The sequence below is a fragment of the Rhododendron vialii genome, chromosome 7a, assembly GCF_030253575.1.
Source record: "Rhododendron vialii isolate Sample 1 chromosome 7a, ASM3025357v1".
NCBI lineage: Eukaryota > Viridiplantae > Streptophyta > Magnoliopsida > Ericales > Ericaceae > Rhododendron > Rhododendron vialii.
The window spans coordinates 31345356-31372238 of NC_080563.1; the positions used below are offsets into that span (position 1 = coordinate 31345356).

At 39.2% G+C, this 26883-nt stretch overlaps 1 protein-coding gene across 1 annotated transcript; it reads left to right on the forward strand.

Annotated features, from left to right (window-relative positions):
* The first annotated feature begins 333 nt into the window (after nucleotides 1–333).
* LOC131332371 (uncharacterized) lies at nucleotides 334–26663 on the forward strand. The gene is made up of 9 exons (XM_058366557.1): nucleotides 334–504; nucleotides 1030–1169; nucleotides 4928–5034; nucleotides 6297–6362; nucleotides 8036–8118; nucleotides 22831–22941; nucleotides 25058–25104; nucleotides 26142–26220; nucleotides 26319–26663. The coding sequence occupies exons 1-9, from the start codon at nucleotides 430–432 to the stop codon at nucleotides 26403–26405; spliced, it is 795 nt and encodes a 264-aa protein (XP_058222540.1). The 5' UTR covers nucleotides 334–429; the 3' UTR covers nucleotides 26406–26663.
* The last annotated feature ends 220 nt before the right edge of the window (nucleotides 26664–26883 follow it).

Below are 26883 nucleotides of genomic sequence, written 5' to 3' on the forward strand. Positions count from 1 at the left end.
ACTTAGGATTAATCAACGAGAGTCCTATAGTCAAAATTTAATCATGACAATTTAAGATAAAATGATCAGAAAACTAAAATCTTTCCATCGGTTCAAACAGATTGAAATTTGGAACAATAATTTTTCAACATTTTTAGATAGTTTAAACTACCACAAAAATATAGTTTTTTTGTTTTACATTATTTCACCATTAATATTAGGTTTGTTTAATAGATTTTGTTGGGTAGATTTTAAAAATATATAATTTATTAAAAAAAATAGGTAAAAAAAATTTATTAACATTTACAATTTTATAGAAAAATAAAATAAGCCATAGAGAAAGTGGGCGTGGGTGTAAGGAAGGATGATCTTTTAAGTTGTGTGTACGTACGTGTGGGTGAGAGAGAAAGAAAGCGAGAGGAAGGGAGCGACCACGAAGACGAAGGGGAAATGGCAGGCATCTGTTGCTATGGAAGCACACATCCAACCCTAGGGCACAGTATGAAGTCAGATTTCCACAAAAAGGTTTCTCGTTTCTCCATTTCGATCAATGTTTCTCTTCGCTAAGGATAATTTATACTCCTACATTCATGCTCACAAAAGTTGTAAAAAAAAAAAAAGCAAAAAAAGAGAGAGAAGGTAATAATATATAATAATATACTCAGGCTTCTAGTGAGGGATCCGCACGTTCTTGCGCGCAGACTACTAATCTCAATCGTTGGATCTTATCCGATTGCATCTTGGTCATCGGATGAGATTCGATGGCAAATAGCCCGTGAGATTCCTCGCTAGAAGTTTTCTATATATGAAGATACACATATAAATACAAAAAATGCTAGGTGCACAACCATTCGAACTTCGACACCAAACATAATCCCTCACGTACATGTGGATCCCGCGTGTTAAATGTGCGTGTGCGTGGGACTTACGGGTACATGCGGGGTTGTGTTTGGTTTTGTGTTCAGAGGGTTGTGCGTGGGGCCCAAGTAAATGCTTCCTTGTTATGCACAACCAGTAGTTTCCTCAATGATCATATTTGATATTTTGCAGAGAGTCCTTAGCTTACAATGCCGCTCCACTGCACCCACCAACAGCAACAGCAAGAGACCCAATCCAACTCCACCGCTCTTGAAACTTGCTGTTACCGGACTTACGGAGCTCCTTAGGATATTCTCCTCCGGCAGTGGGAGGTACACATGTAGCTTAACTTTTCCGTATGTAATTTACTCGCGTTTCTTATTTTTCCAGTCTTTTTACATAGTGTATTTGTATATAGATGGTGGATATACTACTCGTGATATTACAGCCTCTTTGGGTGGTGAAAAAAGATGACATAAGAAAGGGAAACCCTTTCTCGCTCAATCTCAACATTTTTTGTGAGATTTGGTGAGGAAGGGGAATGACCAATCAAAATATTTCTTTTTTGTACTTTTCTCTCAATTTCTCATCAAAATGTTCAATCCAAATGAGTTATTGGATAAGAAACCACAATCGTTTCTTTTCTTTTCTCATGAAACCCCTCCATCCAAAGGGGCTTTTAGGAATAAATCCCTCATGTTTGGGGTACTTCGGCGGCAGTGGCGGACGCATGATTTTTCTTTAGTGGGGGCCGAACCGCGTGTAGTTCTACAATGATAACAAAAAGTATATTCCACACTTACCATGTTGCTACTTTGGAGGTCTATGTTTGTGTGTGTGTGTGTGTGTATACGTAGTTGTTATTTTATTTGAGTATTGCTAAATACAACCATGAATTTGCTAAATGCAACCTGTTTTAAAGTAGTTTATATGTGCCCTCATTTGGATTGAAAAAAAATACCCCTAAAATTACTCCAAACAATCACATCCATACAACCACTACCCACTCCTCTACATACAACCACATCCCGTTCTTCACAGCAGCAACCCAACACCACCACCACCACCACCTCCATAACCGCCACACCACCACCACCACCACTCCTATTCTCCCTTTCTCTTTTCACCCTCTCCTCCCTCTATGTTCTTCTCTACCACGGCACCACCAGTTCATTCTCCCTTCTCTCTCTCTCTCCCTCTCTCTCTCTCTATATGTGTGTGTGTATGTTCTCCTTCCTTATTCATCTTCTTCTCCCATCACTCACCTTCGGCAACCTGTTCGCACATTTGTCCTGACATTGTCGGATTCATATGTCCGAAAGTTGGATGGATTTTGGATTCATATATCTGAAAATTGCACATATTTTCGGATTTATATATCTGAAAGTCACACATATTTTTGGATTTATATATCAATAGAATTTTTGAACTATGTGCAGGAAGTATGTACAATGTTTGGATTTTAAAATATTAAAATTACACATTTTCGGATTTTAAAATATGAAAGGTGGACATACTTCGCGATTTAAAAATCCGAACATTGTATATGCTTCCCGCACATAGTTCAAAAATTCTTCGGATATATAAATACGAAAATATGTCCAACTTTCAGATATATAAATTCAAAAATATGTGCAATTTTCGGATATAGGAATCTGAAAATCCATCCAACTACTTTCAGATATATAAATCCGAAAATATGTGCAATTTTCAGATATATGAATCTGAAAATCTATCCATCTTTCACATATATAAATCCAAAAATATGTGTACTTTTCAGATATATGAATCCGAAAATCCATCTAACTTTAGACATATGAATCCGACAATGTCGGGATGGATTGTTCGAACAGGTTGCCGACGGTGGGTGATTGGAGAAGAAGATAGAGAAGAAAGGAGAACAGAGAGAGCAAACCGGTGGTGCCATGGTGGAGAAGAACGTAGAGGGACAGGAGGGAGAACAAAGAAGGGGGAGAACAGGAGAGTGGTGGTGGTGGTTGTGCACCGGTTATGGAGGTGGTGGTGGGCTGCTGCTTTGAAGAAGGGGGAGAATAGGTATAGAAGGGCAAACTTGGAAATTTAGGAATAGTTTTTGGGTTGTATGTAGCCAAATCTTATAAGATCTGTGCTTTATTTAGCAAGGGTGGTATGCAGTAAATTTTTGGTTGTATTTAGAATCACCCTTTCATTTTTCATACGCAACCAAAAATTTGTTGATAACTTAGAACTATAGGGAATTGTTTCCATACATATATACTTGTTTTAAGATTTTTTTTTATTATATACAAGGGATTTGTAGGGGCCAATCATATAGAACTTTTTAAAATTAACCTGAAAAATTAGTGCAATTAAAGACAATTTTTGGAGTTGTGCAGGCCCGAGAACCCTCTTCCATCCGCCCCTACTTCCGCCTTTTAGCAATCAAAAGAGGTTTATCTATCTGTCGTCATGAGCTTTAGCAATTCCCAGATTAAGTTTTATTGTTCTGTTCAAACTGTTTGTGCGGGTGAGCTGTATTTTTAGACAAATAAGGGAACAGAAAGTCTTTCATTGTCTAATTATTCCCGATTGGTACATAGTTTTTAGGAAAAAGGATGAGTTACTCAGTAAATTCCTGGTTTTTCATCATGCCGATGTAGCACGAAACCTTGGTTGTGTATATACTTAAAGAAAATCGAGGAATTCTCCAGTCTTTAGAGTCCATTACTTGTATGGCCCTTTTAAGGGGAGAAAGCAAGACCTCAAGTTGGTTGTGTGTCCTCGGATTGTCTATGATTTACCAGTTTATCGTCGACACATTTAAGTTCTGAAATTATCTCAATGAAATCAGTATCCACATCATATCCTTCTGTAATTCTTCCTTAATTTTCTTGCATTATCTGTCACTTTGTACAAGTATCAACTTGAATTTTAAACCAAGTAAGAGATTGTATTTAACAGAGATCCCTCTTGACAAATCAGACAACTAATATACTCGATAATTACTAGGCAAAGTCTCTGAAAATGAAGGAAACAGACTGGGTCCAAAACTCTTAAATCCTCATGAGACTTTTGTTGTTATTATCATCACTTCCATATCCAACTTGAAAAATGAAGTAAGTCGTGAAGAATGCAAAATAACAATTTGTTGTTGAATTATTGATGCATGTAGGAGCATATTTAGGATTCTTTTTGTCTCTTTTTCATGAGTTTCCTACATGGTTCAGAATTCTTCTAGTTGCTTTTTTTGTCTGTGAATTTGTCAAGCATGGTCTTAGGATTCTGGTTCTCCATATCATGTTATTTGTGCTAACGCAAGGAAGCACCGATGTATGCATTCTATACGTTTTTATGAAAGCATGATTTTCTTATTTATCACATCTTTTTGTGCCTGATTCTTTGCTTTTGGATTGTTGTTTATCTTAGCCCCCTTTATTTGTTCCCTTCCTATTGTGTTAGCTACTGTAAAAGTTAATCGAAACTCCCACAAGTGCCAGTAGAGGCTGACTGAACCGTTGGTTGAGATTGGTGTCTAACACCTTCTATCTACGCTTTAGCTTCCGAACAAAGTGCTTTGGTACGGACAGACTTGAGCCTTAAATCAAGAGGCAACTCCTTCAATGTAGTGAATGACTTTGCAATTGTAGCGGGTGGCCCACTGTTGGGTGGAATTCTCATGTTGTTTCTGAATTTTATTATGCAATTCACAAGCATGTACCTGTTGTATTCATAAGGTGCTGGAATTGCTGTTACAAAAAATGGATAGCACCTGCATTAGAGAAATGTTACAAGGTTTCATCTAGGAGAGTTGTTATTTACCTACCCTCCTCCCCCAGCCACATTCTTTCTCGCCTTTATTAGCCTATATAGCATATTTTTGAGGATTGTGTTTCATGTCTTGTGGAAGAACTCCACTTTCAGAAAAGTTATCATACATCGCAATTGTACAGGCAACCGTCTTGTGTTGCCTATAGTAATTTCCAGAGGGTGAATGCTTCTGTTGGGCAACTAGTAGACACCGTTCCTTTGCTTTCGTGCTACGATATACAAAGCACTAGTATTCAATTTTGCAGATTTGTGTCCTTGTGATGTATTTATGTTACTGTTCCAGATTGGACACGGAGTACTCTGTGGAGGAAAATGAAGTTCCAGTTTCAAACATTGATGATGTTGTGATGACCCTCAAGTTAGACTATGAAAATTCATATTTTGTTACAGGTACTTGCGTATATTTTCATGTTCTTTAAGATGAGCTGTATGTAACAATATCTTCAAGACTGAAAACTTGTGTAACTCTGTACTGCAAACTTGTGTGACTCTGTAACAGTAAGAAGATGGTAAGTTTTAGACATAATTTCTGTGGTACAAGACAATTTGCATTCTGGTCGATGAGGTGCATTAAATTATTAAAGCTCCTCTTCACACGGAATCAAAGAAAATTTCTCGAAGTTTATGAATTTGTTGTACAGACAACCTGTCAGACTTTTGGATCAGATAAATTCTGTTTGTGTCATTCGCGAATGATATCTAGTATGTAACACATCCTATTGATGATTAATTTTGGCACCCTATTCATACCATTATAATGTATGAGAGGATCCATGATCTGTTTATTAATACCACTAATAGAGTGGTTAAAAAAATGAGATACACAAGTAACACCCTGCATATTGCAAAATTGATTTTAACTAATGCGGACTGCAATAAAACTCCAAGGCATTTTGATTTGAAAAGGAAAATGTAGAAACTGATATACCCCCTTTGTTGGTTGTGTGAAAAAGTAGAAACTGACATACCCAATCAGACAATTGCAATTGTTTTTCATCTCGCGCTTCTTTCTCGTTTTCTACATATCAATATCTGACTCCCTATGTAGCACCGACACTCCGCTGGAAGTAACATACCAGGTCGGACACGTAGTGGACATGGACACGCCCTGGACACGCTCCCGACAAGTGTCCGACACTTCTCTCTCGAAGTGTTTTTTTTTTTTTTTGCAATATTTGGGGTCCGACACTTTATGGACACGCTCAGAATACTTTAGGGACCCTCCGGTCTGGGGTAAAAATGCAATTATGAGAACATTTTAAATGTGGTAGGATTGTAATAACTAAAACTTTAAAATGGATCAAAGTGTAATAAAAAAATATCCAAGGCATAAAAGGATAACATTACGCTCACACACATAGATACAGAGAAGAAGAGAATAATGTTGCTTCCCCCATTTTTTTTGAAAATTTCCGTGCCATGTTGTCTGTGTCTTGTCCGTGTTTGTACTACATAGCTGACTCCTTTTATGGTTCATGTATTGTCGAATGCTTGGCTTGAAATATTTTCTTTTGTGATATACACTTTGACAGTCTGACTATTTGGAAGGGAGCCCTTTCTTTTGCACTTAAATTAATAACTTGTTTTCATAGGGGTCATTAAAGTTACTAAGTTGATGTGAACTGTGACACGATGATTTTCACGATGTTTAGGAATTTTCACGTCAGCAATTTATTTAGAAGATTGTCTGTTCGAAGATCCAACTATAAAGTTTCGGGGTAAGAGACTGATCATGCTAATGGCAAACTTTGCCCGTCAAATGGTTAGTTTGTTCTTAGTTTTACTTATATTGGGGGAGTAATTAAATTTAATTTCTTGAACTTTGTCCTTCTTTCTCCATGCTAATGAACTTAAAGGTCATCTTCCAAATTTTTGAATAGACCAAAACCTTTTCACTGTAAAAACACTGAGTATGCATAACGACCTCATGTCCAATACCATTACCTGTGTATCGAGTCTACAACATGGATACTTCACAAACCAATAGCAGTTTGATTTCAAGGCTCAGGTCATTACCAAAGAACCTAGTGCGGGAACTTAGGCACCTCATCTCTCTCAAGTTTATGGTTAGCCCTACTAATTAGTTTGGATTTTAAATTTTAGTCTCACATTCGTTGACAACTCGAGAGGGGGAAGCATATGTCGGCGATGGAGGGAGAATGCATAATCATGGTCCTTCGCATATCAAGCCATTAAAACGCAGAAACCTAATACTCCCTCTGTCCCAAATTGTTGGTCCTTTCCTTTTTTGGATGTTCTAAATTAAATGTCCATTTTGAAAAGTCAGCTAGGAAATTTGTGTATAACGTTACTATTTTACCTTCTCTTTTCTACATATAACTAACAGGCCAACACAAGCTTTATTTGTGTGTGGGGTGTGTGTGTGTACATACATAGGAGAAACTTTGAAAACAATCCCGCCAAGTTAATTTTGGTTGAATTTGATTGGGTGCCAAAATTTTAGGAGGGAATTTCTCAAACTGAATGGAAAGTGCTAGTTTTTTAGGTTGAGATTTGTGCATTTTTTGAATTCATATGCAGGGAGAAAATATTGAGATTTGGTACCAAAATTTTAGGAGAAAAATTCTCTCAGTTTAATATGGTGCCAGATTTTTAGGATGAGATTTGTGCATTTTTTTAATTCATATGCAGGAGAAAAAGATTGAGATTTGGTACCAAAATTTTAGGAGGAAAATTCTCTTTCAGTTCAATATGGCACCAGATTTTTAGAGAAAAATTCTCTTATGACTTGTTAGATATATAGAACATGTTGATAAAATTATGGGCAATATTTAAAAAAAGGAGCATTGAAGTAGGAAGGGCAAATTGGGAAAGTAAATACCAAATGAATGTCCTATCATTGTCTCGTTAAAATTTAGATTCCCCAAAAGGGGCAAGGAAGTTGGGATGGAGGGAGTACATGACTAGGGTAATAAGGAAATGAGGGAACTACCTAAGAGAAATTAAGTCGAATTGTCGAAACCTTATTTCAAGGGAATGCTGGATGGCTTCCCGGACAACCACTCAGGTTGCAGATTCAATTCTAAGCGTTCTTCTCTTTTTATGATTCTCTCTCTATCTCAAACTCAAAATCGGTGAGAAGAGAGCAGTTTATGAGGTTAGGGATGATGAACAATGGCTAAGAGGGTCTAATTTTCATGGCTAAGTGAGGTTGAGGAATGGGAGCGGCAGAGTGCCAACGCTTAAGGTTTGGGATCCATCCCATATAATCCTTCTTCTTTTTTTGCTCAGCTTCTTTGTTCTCTTTGTGATTCCTGCTCTTAGATTTGCCTTTACTAATTTGCGTGTTTCTAAGGTTCATAACTTTATTGTGTAATGTTGCCCATAAAAAGGATAGTAATTTATTAAAGTTGATGTTATGACAATGCAGGTACAAAATTGTATTCCCGTAACTTGAAATTGCTCGTGCCTTTCTTTGACAGTCCATCAATTGTGTTAAAAAAGATTGAGAAGGTAGTCTTCCATTACAATATGGGAGAATTTCAAAATAACCCCTGACCTTCCTCAAAAATCACATAGTGATACTTGACTTTCATGGAATTTCACATAAACACGTGTACTATTTAAATGGTGTTTGACCCATTATTTAAATGGTTGTTACACTTTACCAGATGAGGAACCCTCTTCCTCATCAAATAAATTGGTGTTTGACCCATTATATAAATGGTTGTTACCCTTTACCAGATAAATAAATAGTTGTTAGCCCAATGATTCTTTAGTATAGTGAATAAATAATTGTTGAGCCCAATCAATCTTTAGCCCAGTGGCCGATTTAACCTTTAAACTGCTACTGTCGCACTCAGAAATCCTGACAGCTCTTTCTCCTTCCTCTCTCGTTCAATTCACAGGGCTTATCTCTCTTCTCACCTTCCTCACCATAGCAGTTTTAAATATCCAGTTTCTAGAGGCTCTTTATGAACAAAAATTGGGTCTAACTAAAAGACCACCATCTGATATGCCTATTGATGGATTTGCACTCTTCAGAGTAATTTCTCTCGATTGTTTAGTGGTTTCTTAAAGAGTTACAAATTTGATGGAAAACTTTTACATTGAATTGGATTTTGACCAAAATCTACCATCGCGCGACCAATATGAGGTATATTCCACAACTTGAATGCTTTTTTGCCTTGTTCAAAAATTTTTGCATTGTTCAAAATTTTTTGCACACAATTATAGATTTCCCTTGGAGAAGTATGACCAAGTAGCTAATGCTTTAACTGAAATCTACAAAGCCTTGCGCAATGATTGTAAGATCACACTACGCGTAACCTTTTACGCTGCCCCAAGATTTTTGGTAATAAGGACGTGGTTGACACTACTGTAAATGATGTGTGTTGCTTTATCGGTTGCGATAGGTCCACATTGAATATGTTAGCTGCGGATAAAAGACTGGTTGCCGGTAATTTGAAATGTATGTTCATCAGCGAAGGGTTATTGATTGCTTAGACATTGGAACTAGGATAACTATTCCCATTAGAATGGATAGGATTTCAAAAATTACCATTGAGCCGAAGTTCTTTCTAGTAGTTGAAAATTACACTATTTTTATGAAATTGGTTATTGCAAAATTTTACGAGGATATAACTTGTAGTATTATCACGGGAAAAGGTTAACTAGATTGTGCCTCTAGATGATTTCTTCACAAAATGAGATGTAAGTTATTGCACCCGTTTTTGGATTATTTGATTGTAGCCCCTCCGGTTTAGGAATATTTTTTTTTTTTGGGTCTAAACATGGTTCTAAGAAGTTGGCTTTTGACAGTACGACAACAGTCACGCATGATATGAAGTGGATATGGCTTATGCCTAAAAATTTGGAGGAGCTTGTGGTTTTAGAGGAAGCCATGATGGAACTTACTAAGTTTGATAACAAAAGACTCTCTAACTTGTTGGAGAAGGACTTTGTGAAAGGCATTAGAGGTTGCTTAAGAAGTTAAGACGAATGAGAAATACCGGAAAGAAAGTCGAGATTGAAGTCTTAAGATCGAGCCACCATTGTTTATGTTTCTTCTTGAAGAAAGCGATTACCACTAAGGATTGGATGTAGAATGGGGCAAAATTTAAACGACGAAATTGTCTCCTCTATATCCAATCCTTCGTGTCTATTTTTTTCCTTAAAGGAAAAAGATAAATAATGGTGGCTCAAACTACTCAAGACTTCAATCTCGGCTTTCTTTTCGGTATTTCTCATTCGTTTCAACTCCTTTAGCAACCTTCCGTCAAGTCCTCCTCCAATAAGTTAGGGAGTCTTTTGTTATAAAATTAGTAAGTTTCATCGTGGCTTCCTCTAAAATCTCAAGCTCCTCCAAATCTGCAGGCATAAGCCCTATCCATTTCATATCATGCGAAACTAATGTCGCACTGTGAACAACCAACTTCTTAGAACCATGTTTATACACAATATTCCTAGATCGGAGGGGTTATAATAAAATAATCCAAATTTGAGTAGCAACAACGTATATATCATTTTGTGGATAAACCATCTAGAGACACAATCCGGTTGACATTTTCCCGTTATAATACAAGGTATGTCCTAATAAATTTTGCATCAACCGATTTCATAAAAATGGTGAATTTTTCAACTATCAGAATGAACTTCGCTTCACTAGTCATTTTTGTAATCCTATCCATTCTAGTAATATCTATCATAGTTCCAACATTTGAACAATCAATCACCCTTTCCCTAACAATATGTATTTCAAATTACCAGCAACCAGTCCATTATTTGCAACTATAATATTCAACTTGGACCTATCACAACCGATAAAGCAACTCACATCATTTACAGTAGTGTCAACGTCCTTACTACCAAAAATCTTCAGGGCAGCGTAAAACATTTTGCGTAGTGTGAGGAATGTCGGAAGAGAAGTATTATTTAGTATTTATGTTAGAGTAGACTTCTGCAAAAGGGAAGAATACTTGAGACAAGAGTGGGGAAGGAATCACTTGAACTCAAACTTTGTGGCTTAATACCAATTGGCTAAAACCCATCCATATAATACTACTCCATTGAAGGTTCTAGATATTTTCTTACAAGATAATATCTAGGTAGTTTCTAGATTTACTTGTGATTTTCTACTTACAAAATATCTAGATATTTTCCAAGGATATTCTAGAACTCTTCTACAAGCTAGATATTTAAGATCTTCTAGAAACTAGATAATTGTATCTCATTCCATAATATCTTTTATTTTGGGCTTTTTTATTGGGGTGTCTTAGGATTTATTTTTACGGGAAATTACCGGCCGGTCCTATTTTCTTGTTGTTGTTCCTTGCGGACCCTGTTTTGTAGCGGTATCCTGTCCGACCCCTTTTTAAAGGTGCTTTTACAAGTTTGCCCTTGTTTTAATATTTTTCTTCAGCTCGTCGTTTATGACGGCTGACAACTAGTTGATCACTTCATTTACGACGGTAGCAAGGATTGCAGCGAGAGGAGTTGATCGACCACAATTGAAACAGTGATTGCGATTCAAATCATCGAGTTGTGGTTCAAATCATTACTGTTGCTCAATCTCAATTAGTTCCATGTATCTCATGTTGGAAGTTCTGATGGATCTCAAGTTGGAAGTCCTGGTGGAATGGAAGTTGGAAGTCCCCATGGTTCTCAAGTTCCAAGTCCTCGTGGGTCTCATAAAATTCCAAGTGAATTCTCCAAATTAGGTGTGAAATAAGAGGTGAATTCTGCCTTTAGGGGGGGTTTTTAGGGGGGTGTGAATTCTGTCAAATAGGGCATGTGAATTTTGTTTTTAGGAGGTTAAATTATGTTTTTAGGGTGTGAATTCTGTCAAATAGGGGTGAATTCTTTTTTTTTAAGGGGTGTGAATTCTGTCAAATAGAGCATGCGAATTCTATCAAATAGAAGGTGAATTCTATTTTTAAAAAGTATGAATTCTTTCAAATAAGGGGGTGAACTCTGTTTATAGGGGGTGAATTGTGTCCAATACGGGTTTTGAATTCTATTTTTAGATTTTTAGGGCATGTGAATTTTGTTAAATAGGGGGTGAATTCTATTTTTAGGTGGTGTGAATTTTGTTTTTAGGGGGTGTGAATTCTGTTGGAATATTTAAGTAGTTGTTATGAGTCTTGTCCCACATTGGTTAAACAAGTCTTGTAACAAGTTATCTCTTAATATAAATAATAGTTATTTGTGTTAGGGTTCATCAACACCCTATACACTTTTTCTCATCTCTGACAACATGGTATCAGAGCTTAATCTTAACCTACCACCATAGCCACTGCCGCCCTACGCCACCCACCATCACCGCTACCTCCGCTATCATCTTGACGCAAAAAAAAAAAAAAAAGAAAAAAAAAGAAGAGACCTGCCCAAACCCTTTGGAATCCTAAAACAACCTACCCACACTCATCAAAACCCTAAAACGACACTGTTCATGCGACTGTTCATCGCAGCACTGTTCACGTCACTGTTCATCGTGCTGTTCACGGATACTGTTCATCAGATACTGTTCACGCGCACTGTTCATTGCGGCATCTGTTCACGTCGATCTTGCCATTTTCGATCAGAAACCCCTATTCAATCTGTTTGTCTCTTGGCGATATGATTTAAGGTGATTTTCTGAGATACAATCTGTTCCTCCTTCGTCCTTGGTTGTGCCAAGTTGTTCTCGATGCGGGTTGGTGTTCATGGATGGTCTGCGGTACCGTTTAGTTGTGTTGGTTTAGTGTTGATTATTTCGTTCGTATTGGAGATTGGTTACTGATTCGTTGTTGGGTGGTTGTTTCTCTCGACTTTAATGCTATCGGATCCTGTTTATTTGGGCCATCATCTTGTCTTGTGAGTTGATGATGTTCATTGCTTGGTGACCTATTTTATTGCTTATTAGTTGTTCGGTGGTTCTTCGTCGGTTGCTAGATTGGTGGGTTGATTATTTATTGGTCGGTAGTTGGTGACATATTTGGTTGGTTGATCTATTGATAGTTGACTAGTTGCCTCTCATTGTATGAGATATTTTTGCAATGAAATCTGATTCTACTTCCGCTGTTTCTGGTGCTTTTAGTTCTTCATTCAGTCATGGCCGTAGTTGTGGTCGTGATTCTGGGTACAGTGATCGGGTTTTTGACCATGTTTTTGGTGGTCGTGATTCTAGTCATGGTGGTTGTGGCTTTCGTCCTAGGGGCCGCATGTCAGGGGGAGGTGGCCATAGTCGAGGCCGTGTTTTCAGACTGTGTACTCATTGTGGGGGAACAAATCATACAGTGGAGTACTGCTATGACCTACATGGTTTTCCTCAGGCTCATCGGGTTACTCATTTCAAAGATGTTCGGCAGGTTACTCACTCTACTGCTATGGTGACTATTTCTGTGGAGGAGTACCAACGCCTTGTGTCACATCAGACAAGTTCCTCCATTGCTACGCTATCTCAGACAGGTTCTTCTAGTGCTTGTATTGCATCTTCCCGTTTTTCTATTCCTTGGGTTATTGATTCTGGTGCATTTGATCATATGACGGGTACTTCTACTATTTTTTCTGACCATCAATCTATTGATAAACCATCTCATGTTACCTTAGCCGATGGGTCTACCACTGATATTATTGGTTTGGGTTCTGTTTCTGTTACTTCCTCTCTAACTTTGAATTCCGTATTGCATGTTCCTCGTTTTCCATTAAATCTTATGTCTGTCAGTAAACTTACCAAATCTTTAATTTGCTCTGTCACATTCCTTCCCAATGGTTGTGTGTTTCAGGATCTCAAGACGGGGCGGAAAATTGGTAGTGGTATTGAACGTGGTGGCCGGTATTACTTTACCGACGATGTTCACCCTAGCTCTGTTGCCCTACAGTCTTCGGTGTCACCCTATCAACATCATTGTCGTCTTGGTCATCCATCCCTTCAAAACCTTAAACTGCTAGTACCTTCATGTAGCCGTGTTGATGTTTTGCCCTGTGAAATCTGTGAGTTTAGTAAACATCATAGAGTGTCTTTTTATCCTAGGGTTGAGAGTCGTGTGTCCCGTCCTTTTCAATTAGTTCATTCTGATATTTGGGGCCCAATGCGTGTCCCTAATGTTTTTGGCTTCCAATATTATGTTATCTTTGTCGATGATTACTCTCGTGTCACGTATCTTTATCTCATGAAAGAAAGGTCAGAGTTGTCTTCTATTTTTAAATCATTTTATACGGAGATCAAAACTCAGTTTGATACTTGCATTCGTATATTTCGTTCTGACAATGCGGGTGAATATTTTCATAATTCTCTTTCTAAGTTTTTTGATGATCATGGTATAATTCACCAATCCTCTTGTGCTCGGACTCCACAACAAAATGGAGTTGCCGAACGCAAGATTAGGCATTTATCAGAGGTTATGCGTGCTCTGCTATTCCAAATGCAAGTTCCTAAGTCTTATTGGAGTTATGCTGTTCTTATAGCATGTTATTTGATCAATCGTATGCCATCTAGAGTCCTAGGCGGTCAGATACCCCATACGGTTTTATTTCCTGGTCGGCCTCTCCACTCATTACCCCTACGAGTGTTCGGGTGCACCTGTTATGTTCATACTCTTGATCCTGACCGGGACAAACTTGATCCACGGTCAATTCGGTGTATTTTCCTGGGATACTCGCGCACTCAGAAAGGGTATAAGTGTTACTCACCGTCTCTATGTCGTCATTTTGTTTGTGCTGATGTCACGTTTAATGAGTCATTACCCTTTTACTCAGGTCACCGTACTCCAGTTGACCTTCCTGCTGAGACTGAGTCTGTGTTTCCTATTTGCGTACCATCTGTGCCACCCTTGCAGGTGTATGTTCGTCGGCAGAAAGTATTAACAGCCCCACCAGTACCTTCCGCCGCGCCTCCTCCGTCTCAAGATCTAGTTCCACAACCACCGACACCTCCACCACCGCCACCACCACCTCCGCCTCCGCCTCCACCTCCACCTCCACCTCCACCTTTATCATCACCTGGTCTTCCTATAGCTCTTCGCAAAGGTATTCGGTCTTGCACTTCTCACCCTATTGATCGTTTTGTGTCTTATGCTCACTTGTCGCCGTCCCTTCGTGCTTTTACTACTTCTGTTTCGTCTATTTTTGTTCCTAATACTGTTCGGGAGGCCTTATCTATTTCCGAGTGGCGGACAGCTATGGAGGTTGAGATGTCTGCTCTACATGATAGTGGCACTTGGGAGTTGGTTCCTCTTCCGCTAGGAAAGTCTACTGTTGGTTGTAGGTGGGTCTTTACGGTCAAATATCATCCTGATGGGTCTGTTGAGCGTTACAAAGCTCGTCTTGTTGCTAAGGGATATACTCAGACTTATGGTGTTGATTATGCTGAAACTTTTTCTTCAGTTGCCAAGCTTGGTTTTGTCCGCCTTCTTATCTCCCTTGCAGCCAATCTTGGTTGGCCTTTATTCCAGTTGGATGTTAAAAATGCCTTTCTTCATGGGGATCTCCAAGAGGAAGTTTATATGGAGCAACCACCTGGGTTTGTTGCTCAGGGGGAGTGTAATCAGGTATGTCGTCTTCGCAAAGCACTATATGGTCTTAAGCAGTCTCCTCGGGCCTGGTTTGGCAAGTTCAGTGATGCAGTTTTGAAATTTGGGATGAGTCGCTGTCAGTCTGATCATTCGGTTTTCTCTCTCTCTCATCTGACCGAGGGAAAGTATTATTGATTGTTTATGTGGATGATATTATTATTACGGGCGATGATCAAAAAGGTATTGATGAGTTGAAGGTATTTCTGCAGAGTCAGTTTCATACCAAAGATCTGGGAAGGTTGCGATATTTTTTGGGTATTGAGGTTGCACGATCTAAAGATGGCATTAGTTTATCACAGAGAAAATACGTGCTCGATATTCTAGATGAGACTGGTTTATTGGGGTCAAAGCCTGTCGATACTCCTATGGATCCTACTGTCAAACTGTGTGTTGATCAGGGGGAGCAGTTTTCTAGCCCTGACCAATATCGTCGCTTGGTTGGTAAATTGAACTATCTTACTATTACACGTCCAGATATCTCGTTTGCAGTTAGTATTGTGAGTCAGTTTATGTCTGCTCCTCGTTTTCCACATTAGGAGGCCGTTCTTAGAATTGTAAAGTATCTCAAGGCTCATCCAGGACGTGGTTTGTTTTATCGAGCTAATAGTCACTTACGTATTGAGGCTTTTACTGACTCTGATTGGGCAGGAGGACCTTCTGACAGGAGATCCACTACAGGATATTGTGTTTTTCTCGGTGGAAACCTTGTCAACTGGAAGAGTAAGAAACAAACAGTGGTTGCACGGTCTAGTGCAGAGGTAGAGTATAGAGCTATGGCCCACACGACATGTGAGATTGTATGGGTGCGATCTTTTCTTGAGGAGATAGGATTTAGCGTACGATTGCCAATGAATATGTATTGTGATAATCAGGCAGCAATTCACATTGCATCCAATCCGGTATTTCATGAGAGGACTAAGCATATTGAAGTTGATTGTCATCTGGTGCGTGAGAAGTTAGTTGGTGGTGTGATAGCTACTCCCTTCGTGTCTACAAGTGCTCAGTTAGCTGACATATTTACTAAGTCATTGTTCAAGCCCCGGTTAGAGTTGTTATGTAGCAAGCTGGGACTTTGTGATATCTATTCTCCAGCTTGAGGGGGAGTGTTGGAATATTTAAGTAGTTGTTATGAGTCTTGTCCCACATTGGTTAAATAAGTCTTGTAACAAGTTATCTCTTAATATAAATAATAGTTATTTGTGTTAGGGTTCATCAACACCCTATACACTTTTTCTCATCTCTGACAACAAATTCTATAAAATAGGGCATGTGAATTCCGTCAAATAAGGGGGTGAATTCTATTTTTAAGGGGTGTGAATTCTGTCAAATAGTGCATGTGAATTCTATCTAATATGATATGAATTCTGTCAAATAGGGGTTATGAATTCTATCTAACATTTTCAAGACCCCCGGCTTGCAACTCTAAAATATTCATTTGTTGACAGGGACACATTTGCAACTGCTAGTTGTTGTGTTAGGGCTTTTATGCATCTGACACTCGACGATGAGATTTCAACAGATGCACGTTCCTTGGCGTGGTAAGAGGGTGGCTATGACCCTTGACAAATTGGGAGACAACAAACCCTTCGCCCTGTGAAACCCCGATGCCATGTAGTGGCCTCAGAATTTTTCATCACCCCTTCTTTGTAACAAACATACTCATTCCTAATGGTTTGACCGTTCTTATCCGTCTTGCTAGAATGGATTCGCGTACTAAATCCAGCTTCTCTAGCGTAATTGTTGTAAAACTTTTGAACCTCCTCTAAGTTGTCAAATTGTTGTTTAGTTTTTGGTATCACTTCGTTTTTAACTTGACGAGTATAAAGTAATTGAGAAGAATTAGCAGACTCTTCACACGGTTGAGATGGTGACGGTGAGTATATCATTCGAAAACTGCATTCTAACCATCCAAAGACAAAACAATAACTACACCATAGTTTGGTAACTACACAGAGATAGATACCTTTGTGGTGGTGGTCAAAACAAGGGGGTTGGATTGACGCTGGAAATATCTTCTTGTTCCATTTCTTCTTCTTTGTTTCTTCTTTGGTCTAGTTCGAACCCTTTTCAAGAATGTGTAACTAGAAACAATAGATACAATGAAATCGAATTTGTATTGTAATTAGGGTTTTTTTAAAACCAAAATTAGAATTAGGGTTTTATATACATTCTGGTATCTTATTGAACTATTACAAATTCAAAATAGTCGAAATGGGGAACTTGAAAATGTTGCTTTGAAGACCTAATTTTTGGGTTTGTCAAAACGAAATCGAGACCTAAAGCTTCTGAAGCCCAAAATCAATCTCATTCCAAGCCCTAAATCGCGGGAAAATTTAAATTAGTGCATTCAAACCCTAATTGAAATCGGGATCGGGGAAAAAGTATATAATTTACTTCTATTGCCTAAAATCGACGACCTATATAGAGTAAAATGCCCCATCTGGTTTGAACCGTTTGGCCCTAATTTTTGTTTGAACCAGATCGAGAGAGAAAGATACCAGTCTTTCATCGTTCATTCTTCTCTCCAGTCCAGTTCTTCTTCTTCGATCTTCTTTTTCGTTCTAGAATCACCTCTTCGTCTTCTCTCTCTTGCGTGAAATGAAAGGGTAAAGAAAGGGATCCGTTTTTGTGTGACCCATGACCCACGAGCTGATTTTTATCCATACCCGCCCCCTTTTTTTACCTGCGAGAGCTGGTTTCTTTTGTGAGCCGTTGGATTAGATCCAACGGTTTAGATGAAAGGCCCGCATGAAGCGAAAAATCTAGGATCCCTCATAGGATCTGGAGTGTGTGTGTGTGTGTGTGTGTGTTATAGTCCGAACCCCCGCATTTTATCTTAAAATGTGGACCTGCTGCTGGCCGTTGAATCGTGTTTTCAATGGTCCAGATTTTAATGGAATTTTTTTTCTGGGGAAAAGTTAATTGTGACCGGTCATAAACCATCCGCAGATCCGGACCATTGAAAACACGATCCAACGGCCAGCAGCTAGGACCGCATTTTAAGGTAAAATGTGGGGGTCCTTACTTGATCCGGACTGTGTGTATATCTTGTTAACTTTCAACTGGAAAAATTTGAAGTAATACACATTTATCCCCCAAAAGTTTAAAAAATTGCATATTGAACCCCTTTCGCGTCCCATATGTGTGCCTCCCATGTCCCCGCCATGTCCCTCCCGTGTCCCCCTAAAAAATTAATTAAATTTATTAGACACGCCACGTCGCATACGTATTTTTCCGTGCCCCCGTGTCCGACACATGGACACGCTGGCCTCTAGGATTGTCGGTGCTTCATAGGTGTCCCTCACACTCAAGAGTATGACAAAAAGTCAATATTCTATGTTGCTCACTTCTGGGGGACACATCACCGAATCACTTAATCAAGGCAATATTTGAACAATTCCAGATGCTTCCAAAAATAATTTCCAACCTGCGAAAGAAATGTCCTTGTCTTGCTTGGACTAATGGGAGGGGATAACGCCAGTGGCATGGTAATTGTTAATGTAAGCGTACCATGGGGGTTGACTATGTGACACGCAACCAATTGCTTGTCCGGGAACAAGTCTTTTAAGGGTAAGGAGTCAATTAAGATCCTCGAGAGGTGGTCGGCTACAAAGTTTTCAAAACCCTTGTCCTGAATTTCTAAGTCAAATTCTTAATCAACCTAGGTTCGTGTCCTTCAAAAGCAAGTACTGCAACGCGGTGTAGCTGTAGAACACGATAACCTTCCACCCAATGAGGTAGGATTGAAACTTGTCCAACGCAAATACTACCGCGAGCATCTCCTTCTCCGTAGTGGTGTAATTCAATAGAGATAGATGGCGTGAGGCACCTTATCGAGGAAGTCCCACAGATGGGTGATTGCATGATCGGGGCAGAAGACAACGCATTGCAAAGCTTTACGAAGGCACTCTCGCACGCCTCATCAGAGACAAAGGGAGCATCCTTGGCGAGGATGCACAAGGGATTTTAGAAGGTTTGCTAAAGTCTCAAATGAAGCGGCAAAAAAGCCCCGCATGCCCTAAGAATGAGCAGATTTGCTTAACCGAAGAGGGGGGAGGAAGCGTAGAGATAAGGTCAACTTCAATCCCACTCTTAGACACGACATTCCCTAGCACAATCCCCTCTTGAGCCATAAAATGGCTCTTCTCCCAACTTAGAACCAAGTTAGTCTCCATACTACGTTTAAGTTCCCTCTCTAAGCCTCTCTAGATTATGGAGACAACTCTCAAAGGATGTCCCAAAAACCAAGAAGTCATCCATGTGGACTTCAAGAAACTTCTCCACCATGTTAGAGAAGATTGCCATCATGCACCATTGGAAGGTTGCAAGCGCATTAAACAAACTGAATAGCATCCGCCGATAAGCGAAGGTACCAAACAAATATGTGAAAGTGGTATTTTCTTGGTTCGCGGAGTCGACGAGCACTTGATTGTAGGCAGTATAGCCGTTAAGAAAGCAAAAGGTACTCTGTCCCGCCAACCATTCTAGGATTTGATCAATGAATATTATCATGGAATTCAACTTCCAGTAATCTATGCACACTTGCCACCTCGTGGTCATGCGAGTGGAGACACACCCACTTACTATCAATATGGAATATATAATATCCGCATCTAACAGTTTTACCACTTCCTTCATGACCACCTCTTTCATGTTGGGGTTTAACCTCCTTTGCATCTCAAGAGATGGTTTGACATCTTCTTCACGATGTATACAATGCATGCAAATGAAGGGATCTATCCCCTTGAGGTCCGCTACTGACCATCCTAAGGCACTCTTGTGTCGTCTAAGCACTTCAACAAGTTGACCCTCTGGCACGGTTGTCAGACACAATAATCGCAGGTAGGGTGTCCTCAGGCCCTAAGAAGATATACTTGAGGTTGACAAGGAGTGGCTTCAACTCAAGTTTCGGAGGCTCTTCAATGGAAGGGAGTGTGGGCTCATGCGCCAAGGTCAGCAATGGCTCAAGCACTAAAAGTTGACAACCACAAAGGTTTTCCCAAAGTCGTAATCTTCATTGGCAGAAGTGGCTTCAACTCAAGTTTTGGAGGCTCTTCGATGGAAGGAAGCGCAGGCTCGTGCGCCAAGGCTGGCAATGGCTCAAACATTGCTTGCCATGTTGGAGGTGCAGAATCAAGCACTAAAAGTCGACCTCCACAATGTTTTGCCCTAAATCGTACTCTTCATGGCCATAATTGGCCAAACACGCCTCTAAGGGTCCTTGGTGAGAATGTTGGGACGGGCTTCCTCCACCACCTCATTGTTCATCCGTGGAAGGGTGCTTGAAGGAGTTGTAAATGTTAAGCCTAACATTCATATTTGCAAAAAACATATCCATCACCGCATTGGCCGTAGCCAAGAAAGGACAGCCAAGAATGATGGTGGTTGATTGTGTACACGTTTGGCCAGGCTTTGTATCAAGGATGATAAAGTCTGCAAGAAAGAGAAAATTGGTCAACCTTGACCAACACATCCTCTATGATACCCTTCGGGACCTTAATGGATTGGTAGCTAGCTGCAAATTCACCGAGGTGGACTTCAACTCCCCTAGCCCAAATTGGTCATACATAGACTATGGCATAAGGTTAACATTGGCCCCAAGATCCAAGAGCAACCTTTCTATGAGGTGATTGCGGAAGAAATAAGAAATTGTGGGAGTCCCTGGATCGGACAACTTAGGGGCTGTAGCGGGGTGGAAAACAGAGGAGACTCCCTCAGCTAGAAGGACCTTTTGTGTAACATTGGTTCGGGTTCTACACTTCTTTGTGCTAAGGTCATCTGCTAATTTTTCTAAACTACTTTACACTCCTCAAGTTAAAATTGACTTGATACCGAAAATTGCACTACAATTTCACAATTTAGAGGACGTTCATAATTTTTACAACAGTTATGCTAAAGAATTTGGATTTGGTACACGAATGCATTCTAGCAAGAGGAGTAGGGACGGTGAAATTATTAGGAAGGAGTACGTTTGTTGCAAAGAATGGGTGAAGGTCCAAAAAAATACTGAAAAAAATTATAAACCCACTATGCGGCATCAGGGGATAACTAGAGAGAGTTGTGGTGCAAAACTGGCTGTTGTGAAAAAATGATCAAAGAGGGTGCATTTGTTGCTATTTTATCGTAAAGTGTCGATTGAAAAAGTGGAAGCCATGTCAATTGTACAATGGACATGGCTTCTGCAAGCACAAGGCCTCCTCGGCCATCCAGATGTAGCATTGGAATATCATGTACAGTTGAATGGCTTCCGCTTTTTCAAATGCCACATATGGATGGCTGAGGAGGCCTTGTGATTGCGGATTTGGTTTGTGCATCCCCACCAAGTCTGGCCCTCATGCCAAAAACCCTAGCCAGTACTGCTATAAATGCCCTTGTGGATTTGGTCTGTGCATCCCCACCAAGTCTGGCCCTCATGCCAAAAACCCTAGCCAGTACTGCTATAAATGCCCTTGTGATCCTGTAAGCTTCTTCAGTTACTTGTTCCACTCCCCTTTTTTGGCAATTTTCCATCTACATTTAATTTATAAATGAAGATATTTAGATGCATGCACTAAATGTTGAGAAGTTTTGAACAATTTCTTTTGTCATGCAACTGTCTTGTTAACCCACAACCATTACAACGCCTATTCTTGGCAGCCTTTTCTTTTTCTCCCTTCAATCGTTTATCACAACCCTTTGCCCTAACTTGAAGTGGTTCTGTAAAACTATGTTCAAGAAGAATAGGCACTTGGATAACACTCCCTTCGCCTTCTTCCCTTCCAAGCTTCATGAAAAGTAGCTTCTTTCAAGTTGATTCCAAATTTTCTCGCTAAAGTTGAGTTTCGTCTTTAGTTAATACTACGTCGTCAATTACATTAGAAGCAAATTGGAAGAGACTATTGCCCCTCACATACAAAGAAGTGTTACATATTTCTTTCACGCCCCCACCCAAATCATCTATAACTCACTTAGTTTTTGCTGATTTAGTCGACCTCTTCAACATGTACTAATTAGGGAGATCTAGAATCTGCATTCTAGTGAAGTACGCCAACATGTGCCGACATGAAATTCCATCACATTCGAATTTTTTACAACTGCAACTGACATAGTTTGATGACTTCTCTACGAAAACCTCACGAACCATCGAACCACTCTCCTTTACCCTTTGAACATTGCACAAACAGCGATGTTCATTCTCATGTGTTATCGTAGACGTCATATTTTGAAAGAGTTCGTCTTAAAACTTGTAAAATATTGTCTGTGTATACAATTCACTCATTGTTGACTCCATGACCCACAATGTTTTCAAGAGTGGCTTCTCATTGAGATCTTTATGATCCAAATTCAATTCGTCAAGCCGTACACGTGAAAGTGCCCTATCAAATCAGGTCACAAAATCCCACAGAGAATTATTTGGGGAATCATACTTCTTTGACTACTAGTTATGTGGGGAGAGAAAATGTGTTTCATATGTACATGAATCCATCTCTCACGAATTTTGTACACAGCATGTAAACATTCATTGCTGGATAAGTTAGCTTTTTCTACATCTACCCATCTTGCTTCAAACTCTTCAGGACTCAATTCCATATATATTTTCTAAACTCTTCATAAAGTTCTTCACAGCATAGTGTAGTTACTTTTTCAAAAAATTTATTCCGAGTCAAGATCCAACACGGGTCAAAACGCGCAGGCCGCAGCCCTCCTTCCCCCTTTCTCATTTCACGTTCCAGACAAAGAGAGAAGAGAACGACGAAGACTGGAGATTGAACCAGAAGAAGATCGACGCCCGACCACCACCAAGGTCTCTCTCTCATTCGATGATACAGAAATTAGGGTTAGGGTTTGTGAAATTGGGGTTTATTCACACAAAATTAGGGTTATATATATGCATATTGATTGATTGGAAAATAAACATACTGTTATTTTTCTCTTAACATGGTGTTTTTAGTTAGTGTTTTCTCTTTTGGTTTTTAGAATGCAGCGTTTGGAAGATATAGACCTATTCTCACCGTAAGCATCTCAACCGTGTGAATCATCTGCTAATTCTTCTGAAGTATTTTACAGTCCTCAAATTAAATATGATTTGATACCAAAAATTGCACAACAGTTTAACAATTTAGAGGACGTTCATAATTTTTACAACAATTATGCTAAAGAATCTGGATTTGGTACATGAATGCATTCTACCAAGAGGAGCAGGGACGGTTAAATCATTAGGAAGGAGTATGTTTGTTGCAAAGAAGGTGCGAGGGTCCAAAAAAATACTGAACCCACTGAACGGCGTCAAGGGATAACTAGAGAGGATTGCGGTGCAAAGCTGTTTGTTGTGAAATACCAGTCAAGGGAAAAGTTTGTTGTCTCCGAATTTGTCGAGGGTCATAACCACCCTCTTACAACACCAATGCCAAAGAGGGTGCATTTGTTGCGATCTCATTGTAAAGTATCAGTTACAAAAAAAACTTTAGCACAACAACTAGCAGCTGCAAATGGGTGAGGGGAACCGGCCCCTATATATATATATATATATATATATATATATATATATATATACGGGGCGGTTCCGGCGACACCCAAAAAAACACCTAAAAAAACACCTCGTAGTTCCCGATCAAATTTTGATGATCCGAGCCGCTCAATGTGATCAGAACATGATTTTAAGGGTACTTGTGAGAAATCAGCAAAAAAAATGACCGGGAAGGGCTTGATCCGAACAGTTTTTTATTGAACGGTTCAAATAAAAACTGCTCAAATGAAGCCTTTCCCGGTCATTTTTTTTGCTAATTTCTCGCGGGCACCCTTAAAATCACATTCTGCACACATTGAACTGTTCGGATCATAAAAATTTGATCAGAAACTATGAGATTAAGATTTTGGGTATTTTTTTAGGTGTTTTTTTGGGTGTCTCTTGAACCATCCCGATATATATATATATAGAGTTAGGTTCCGGTGAGGGATCCCTCATTTTATTGAAATGCAGGACTCCCCTTCCCGATTGAATTTCGATGATCCGAGCCGCTCAAAGTGATCAGAACGTGATTTTAAGGGTCCCCGTGAGAAATCAGCAAAAAAAAATGACCGGGAAGGGCTTCATCCGAGCAGTTTTCATTGAACGGTTCAAAAAAAACTGCTCGGATGACGCCCTTCCCGGTCATTTTTTTTGCTGATTTCTTGCGGGGACTCTTAAAATTACGTTCTGCACACATTGAACGGTTCGGATTTTCAAAATTTGATCGAGCAATGTGGGACTTCACTTCACAACCCCCTCATCTTATTCTTCTGGAAGACGACGTTCTTGCTCTTGTTATATCATGACCATTGTTGAACTATACTATTTCAACAGTCGAGGGTGCATTAACAGCTTTCTGTAAAGCTATTAATGAATGCAGAAATTGGCAAGTAATGTTCATTTGGTTGAGATCTAATTTAAGTGGAAAGGTTGATGGGTTCATTTGGTCAGGTGTTGCACATTATAACAAACTGACTGGTGGCCTCAACATCTACTGGACAAACATTCTGATGGTAAACAATCCTTATGATCTGGAAGGAGATAATCTCCTTGACTGACGACTTAGTTATCCTTTGATGTGACTCCAAGCGTGATGGATGATGATAAAAGCAATGGGTGGTGAGTATTTACGCAGTTTTTGGGTGATCTGGAAGGAAAAAAGTCAGCTTGTTTTCAAGACAGGTTTTTGAATAAGACGAAGGGCAATCATCTCATTGCCTTTTGTTCTTGTGCTGAAGTTTTTCTTGAAGTACATTCCATGGACTTGTATGAAAGCTGAGCTCTTCCAATGCATACCTTTTTTTCTGCACATTCTGGGCGTGTATGTCTTATTTATGAAAGCTGTTATTTGCTTGAACAGATGCAGTACTAGCTCGTTATCATGCCTAACAATGGGCATTTCCATATGCAGGATTGCAATTCTGAAACAAGTTTTGTATCAGCAACCTGGAAACTAAGGTGCGTAACTAGTTCTGGAGTCTATTTTCTGATTTGAGATCAGCTTCATGTTGCCTATTTCTATATAATTTTATGGGGCTATAAGGTGATAAGTTGGTGGGTTGTTCTACATGTTGGTTTTGATGAAACACCAAAACGTCGATGAAATTACTTTGAACGTGCAAAGATGCAAAGGAAATGTGCTAATGCAGAACAGTTGGAAGGCTTGCTCTAACATTCGTGCTTTTGATGAAGGAACATATTTAAGATTGAAACAAGTCCATAATATTCCTGATTAAGTAGCTGAATATTTCGACATCAATTTTACTTGATGTAGCTTAGTTAAGTTATATTTGTCTAGTTTCTGTTATAGTAAGAGACTTTTTTCTGGTGAATGACAGTAAGGCTAAAAGTACCACAACATAGCTGAGTAAGAAAATTATGCACAGTTGTTGCCAAGAGAATTAGATTATAGGAACACTTGGTGGAGTATTCTCATATCTCATTTCATGTTTTAAGGACTTTGACAGAATGATTTTCTTGTTTTCTTTTTCGTTAGCTAGTCCAACTCTCCTTTTTTCTTTTTATAGTTAACAAACGAGACCTTTTTTACATGCTTAGGTTGCACATTGCATGTATCAGATGCTAGGATACACGTGAAGTTAGAGTCATTGAATGAGGTAAGACGATGAAATACACAAAAGGGGAAGGCAAAGGAGAGAAAAAAAATCATTTGTTATTTGAAATGATTGATCAATGGTAATAGCAAAAGGGTACTGCTTGGAGCATACGAATGTTTGATCAATGTAGTTGAAATCTTTATTCTGTTGTGGAACTATTCATATTTGTGTGCATCACCAATTGATAGAAGAATTCAACTTGTACAGAAAATTTTGCAGTTAAAAAGGTGAAAAGTGTATTGGTATAATTTAAAATATTTTTGAAATTTGTCAAATAGGCATTAAAATAATCTCTAATTTTGCCCTATATATTCCTTAACCACAACTCTATAGGTCGTGGTGAGAGAGACCCTCAATTTTGTCAAATTCAATTGGCAGGACCTTTCTCAGACTTCCATGGAGGCCACTTATTTCAGTTAATGGGAGTACGGTATACGAATTAGATGACAATTTCAGAGTAAGAAATATGAATCCACCCTTGCTTCGGTCTCTGTTTTATTCAAGAACATTCACTCGGATTTGGGTGATTGCTTATGCACTCCATGTACTCAACAGATTGTTAGGCACGCCGAGAGTTGGGACATTTCCGCCCTTCAAGCAATTGGCCAGATATTTACACCAAGCTTTCTAGTGCATCGGTAATAATTGTCTCCCCCCTTACTTCCTGGAAGTTTCACAAGACCAAGTTAATACTTGATACTGCAGAAGATCAACAATTCCAAGTTGACACTGATTCTTCGCAGTTTTCAGACTCATATTAGTGACTGCTGCTATTTTAGAATTACTTGGCTATAACCTTGTGGATCTCCTTTATAGAATTCTGTAGCAGACAATATTGTGAATATCGTGTCATGGAAATATATATATGCAAGTACCTACTGGCAATATGTTCTTGCACTTGTTTTGATTTGTGGTTGTTTGTCGATTAGACTAAATGTACAAGAAAAATGTCTGGTCTCAAGTTGGTTAGGAGGTCTATCAGGAGTAGTGAAATATTAGTGCCATATTCACCCGTTCAGCAACTACAACTAGGATTGAGATTTTTTTCTTGATTGCCAAAGAGAAATTGTATCAGAGAGGACCAAGGGTCACCAACCTTGCATAACGGGGAGGAAAAATG

What these genes read in the sequence shown, in the direction of transcription:
- LOC131332371 (XM_058366557.1), top strand. Translation starts at nt 430, where the DNA reads ATGGCAGGCATCTGTTGCTATGGAAGCACACATCCAACCCTAGGGCAC. An exon ending in GACGCCCGACCACCACCAAG is followed by an intron (nt 22,942 to 25,057) that starts GTCTCTCTCTCA and finishes TTCCATATGCAG; the next exon opens with GATTGCAATTCTGAAACAAG. An exon ending in TCAGCAACCTGGAAACTAAG is followed by an intron (nt 25,105 to 26,141) that starts GTGCGTAACTAG and finishes TTCAATTGGCAG; the next exon opens with GACCTTTCTCAGACTTCCAT.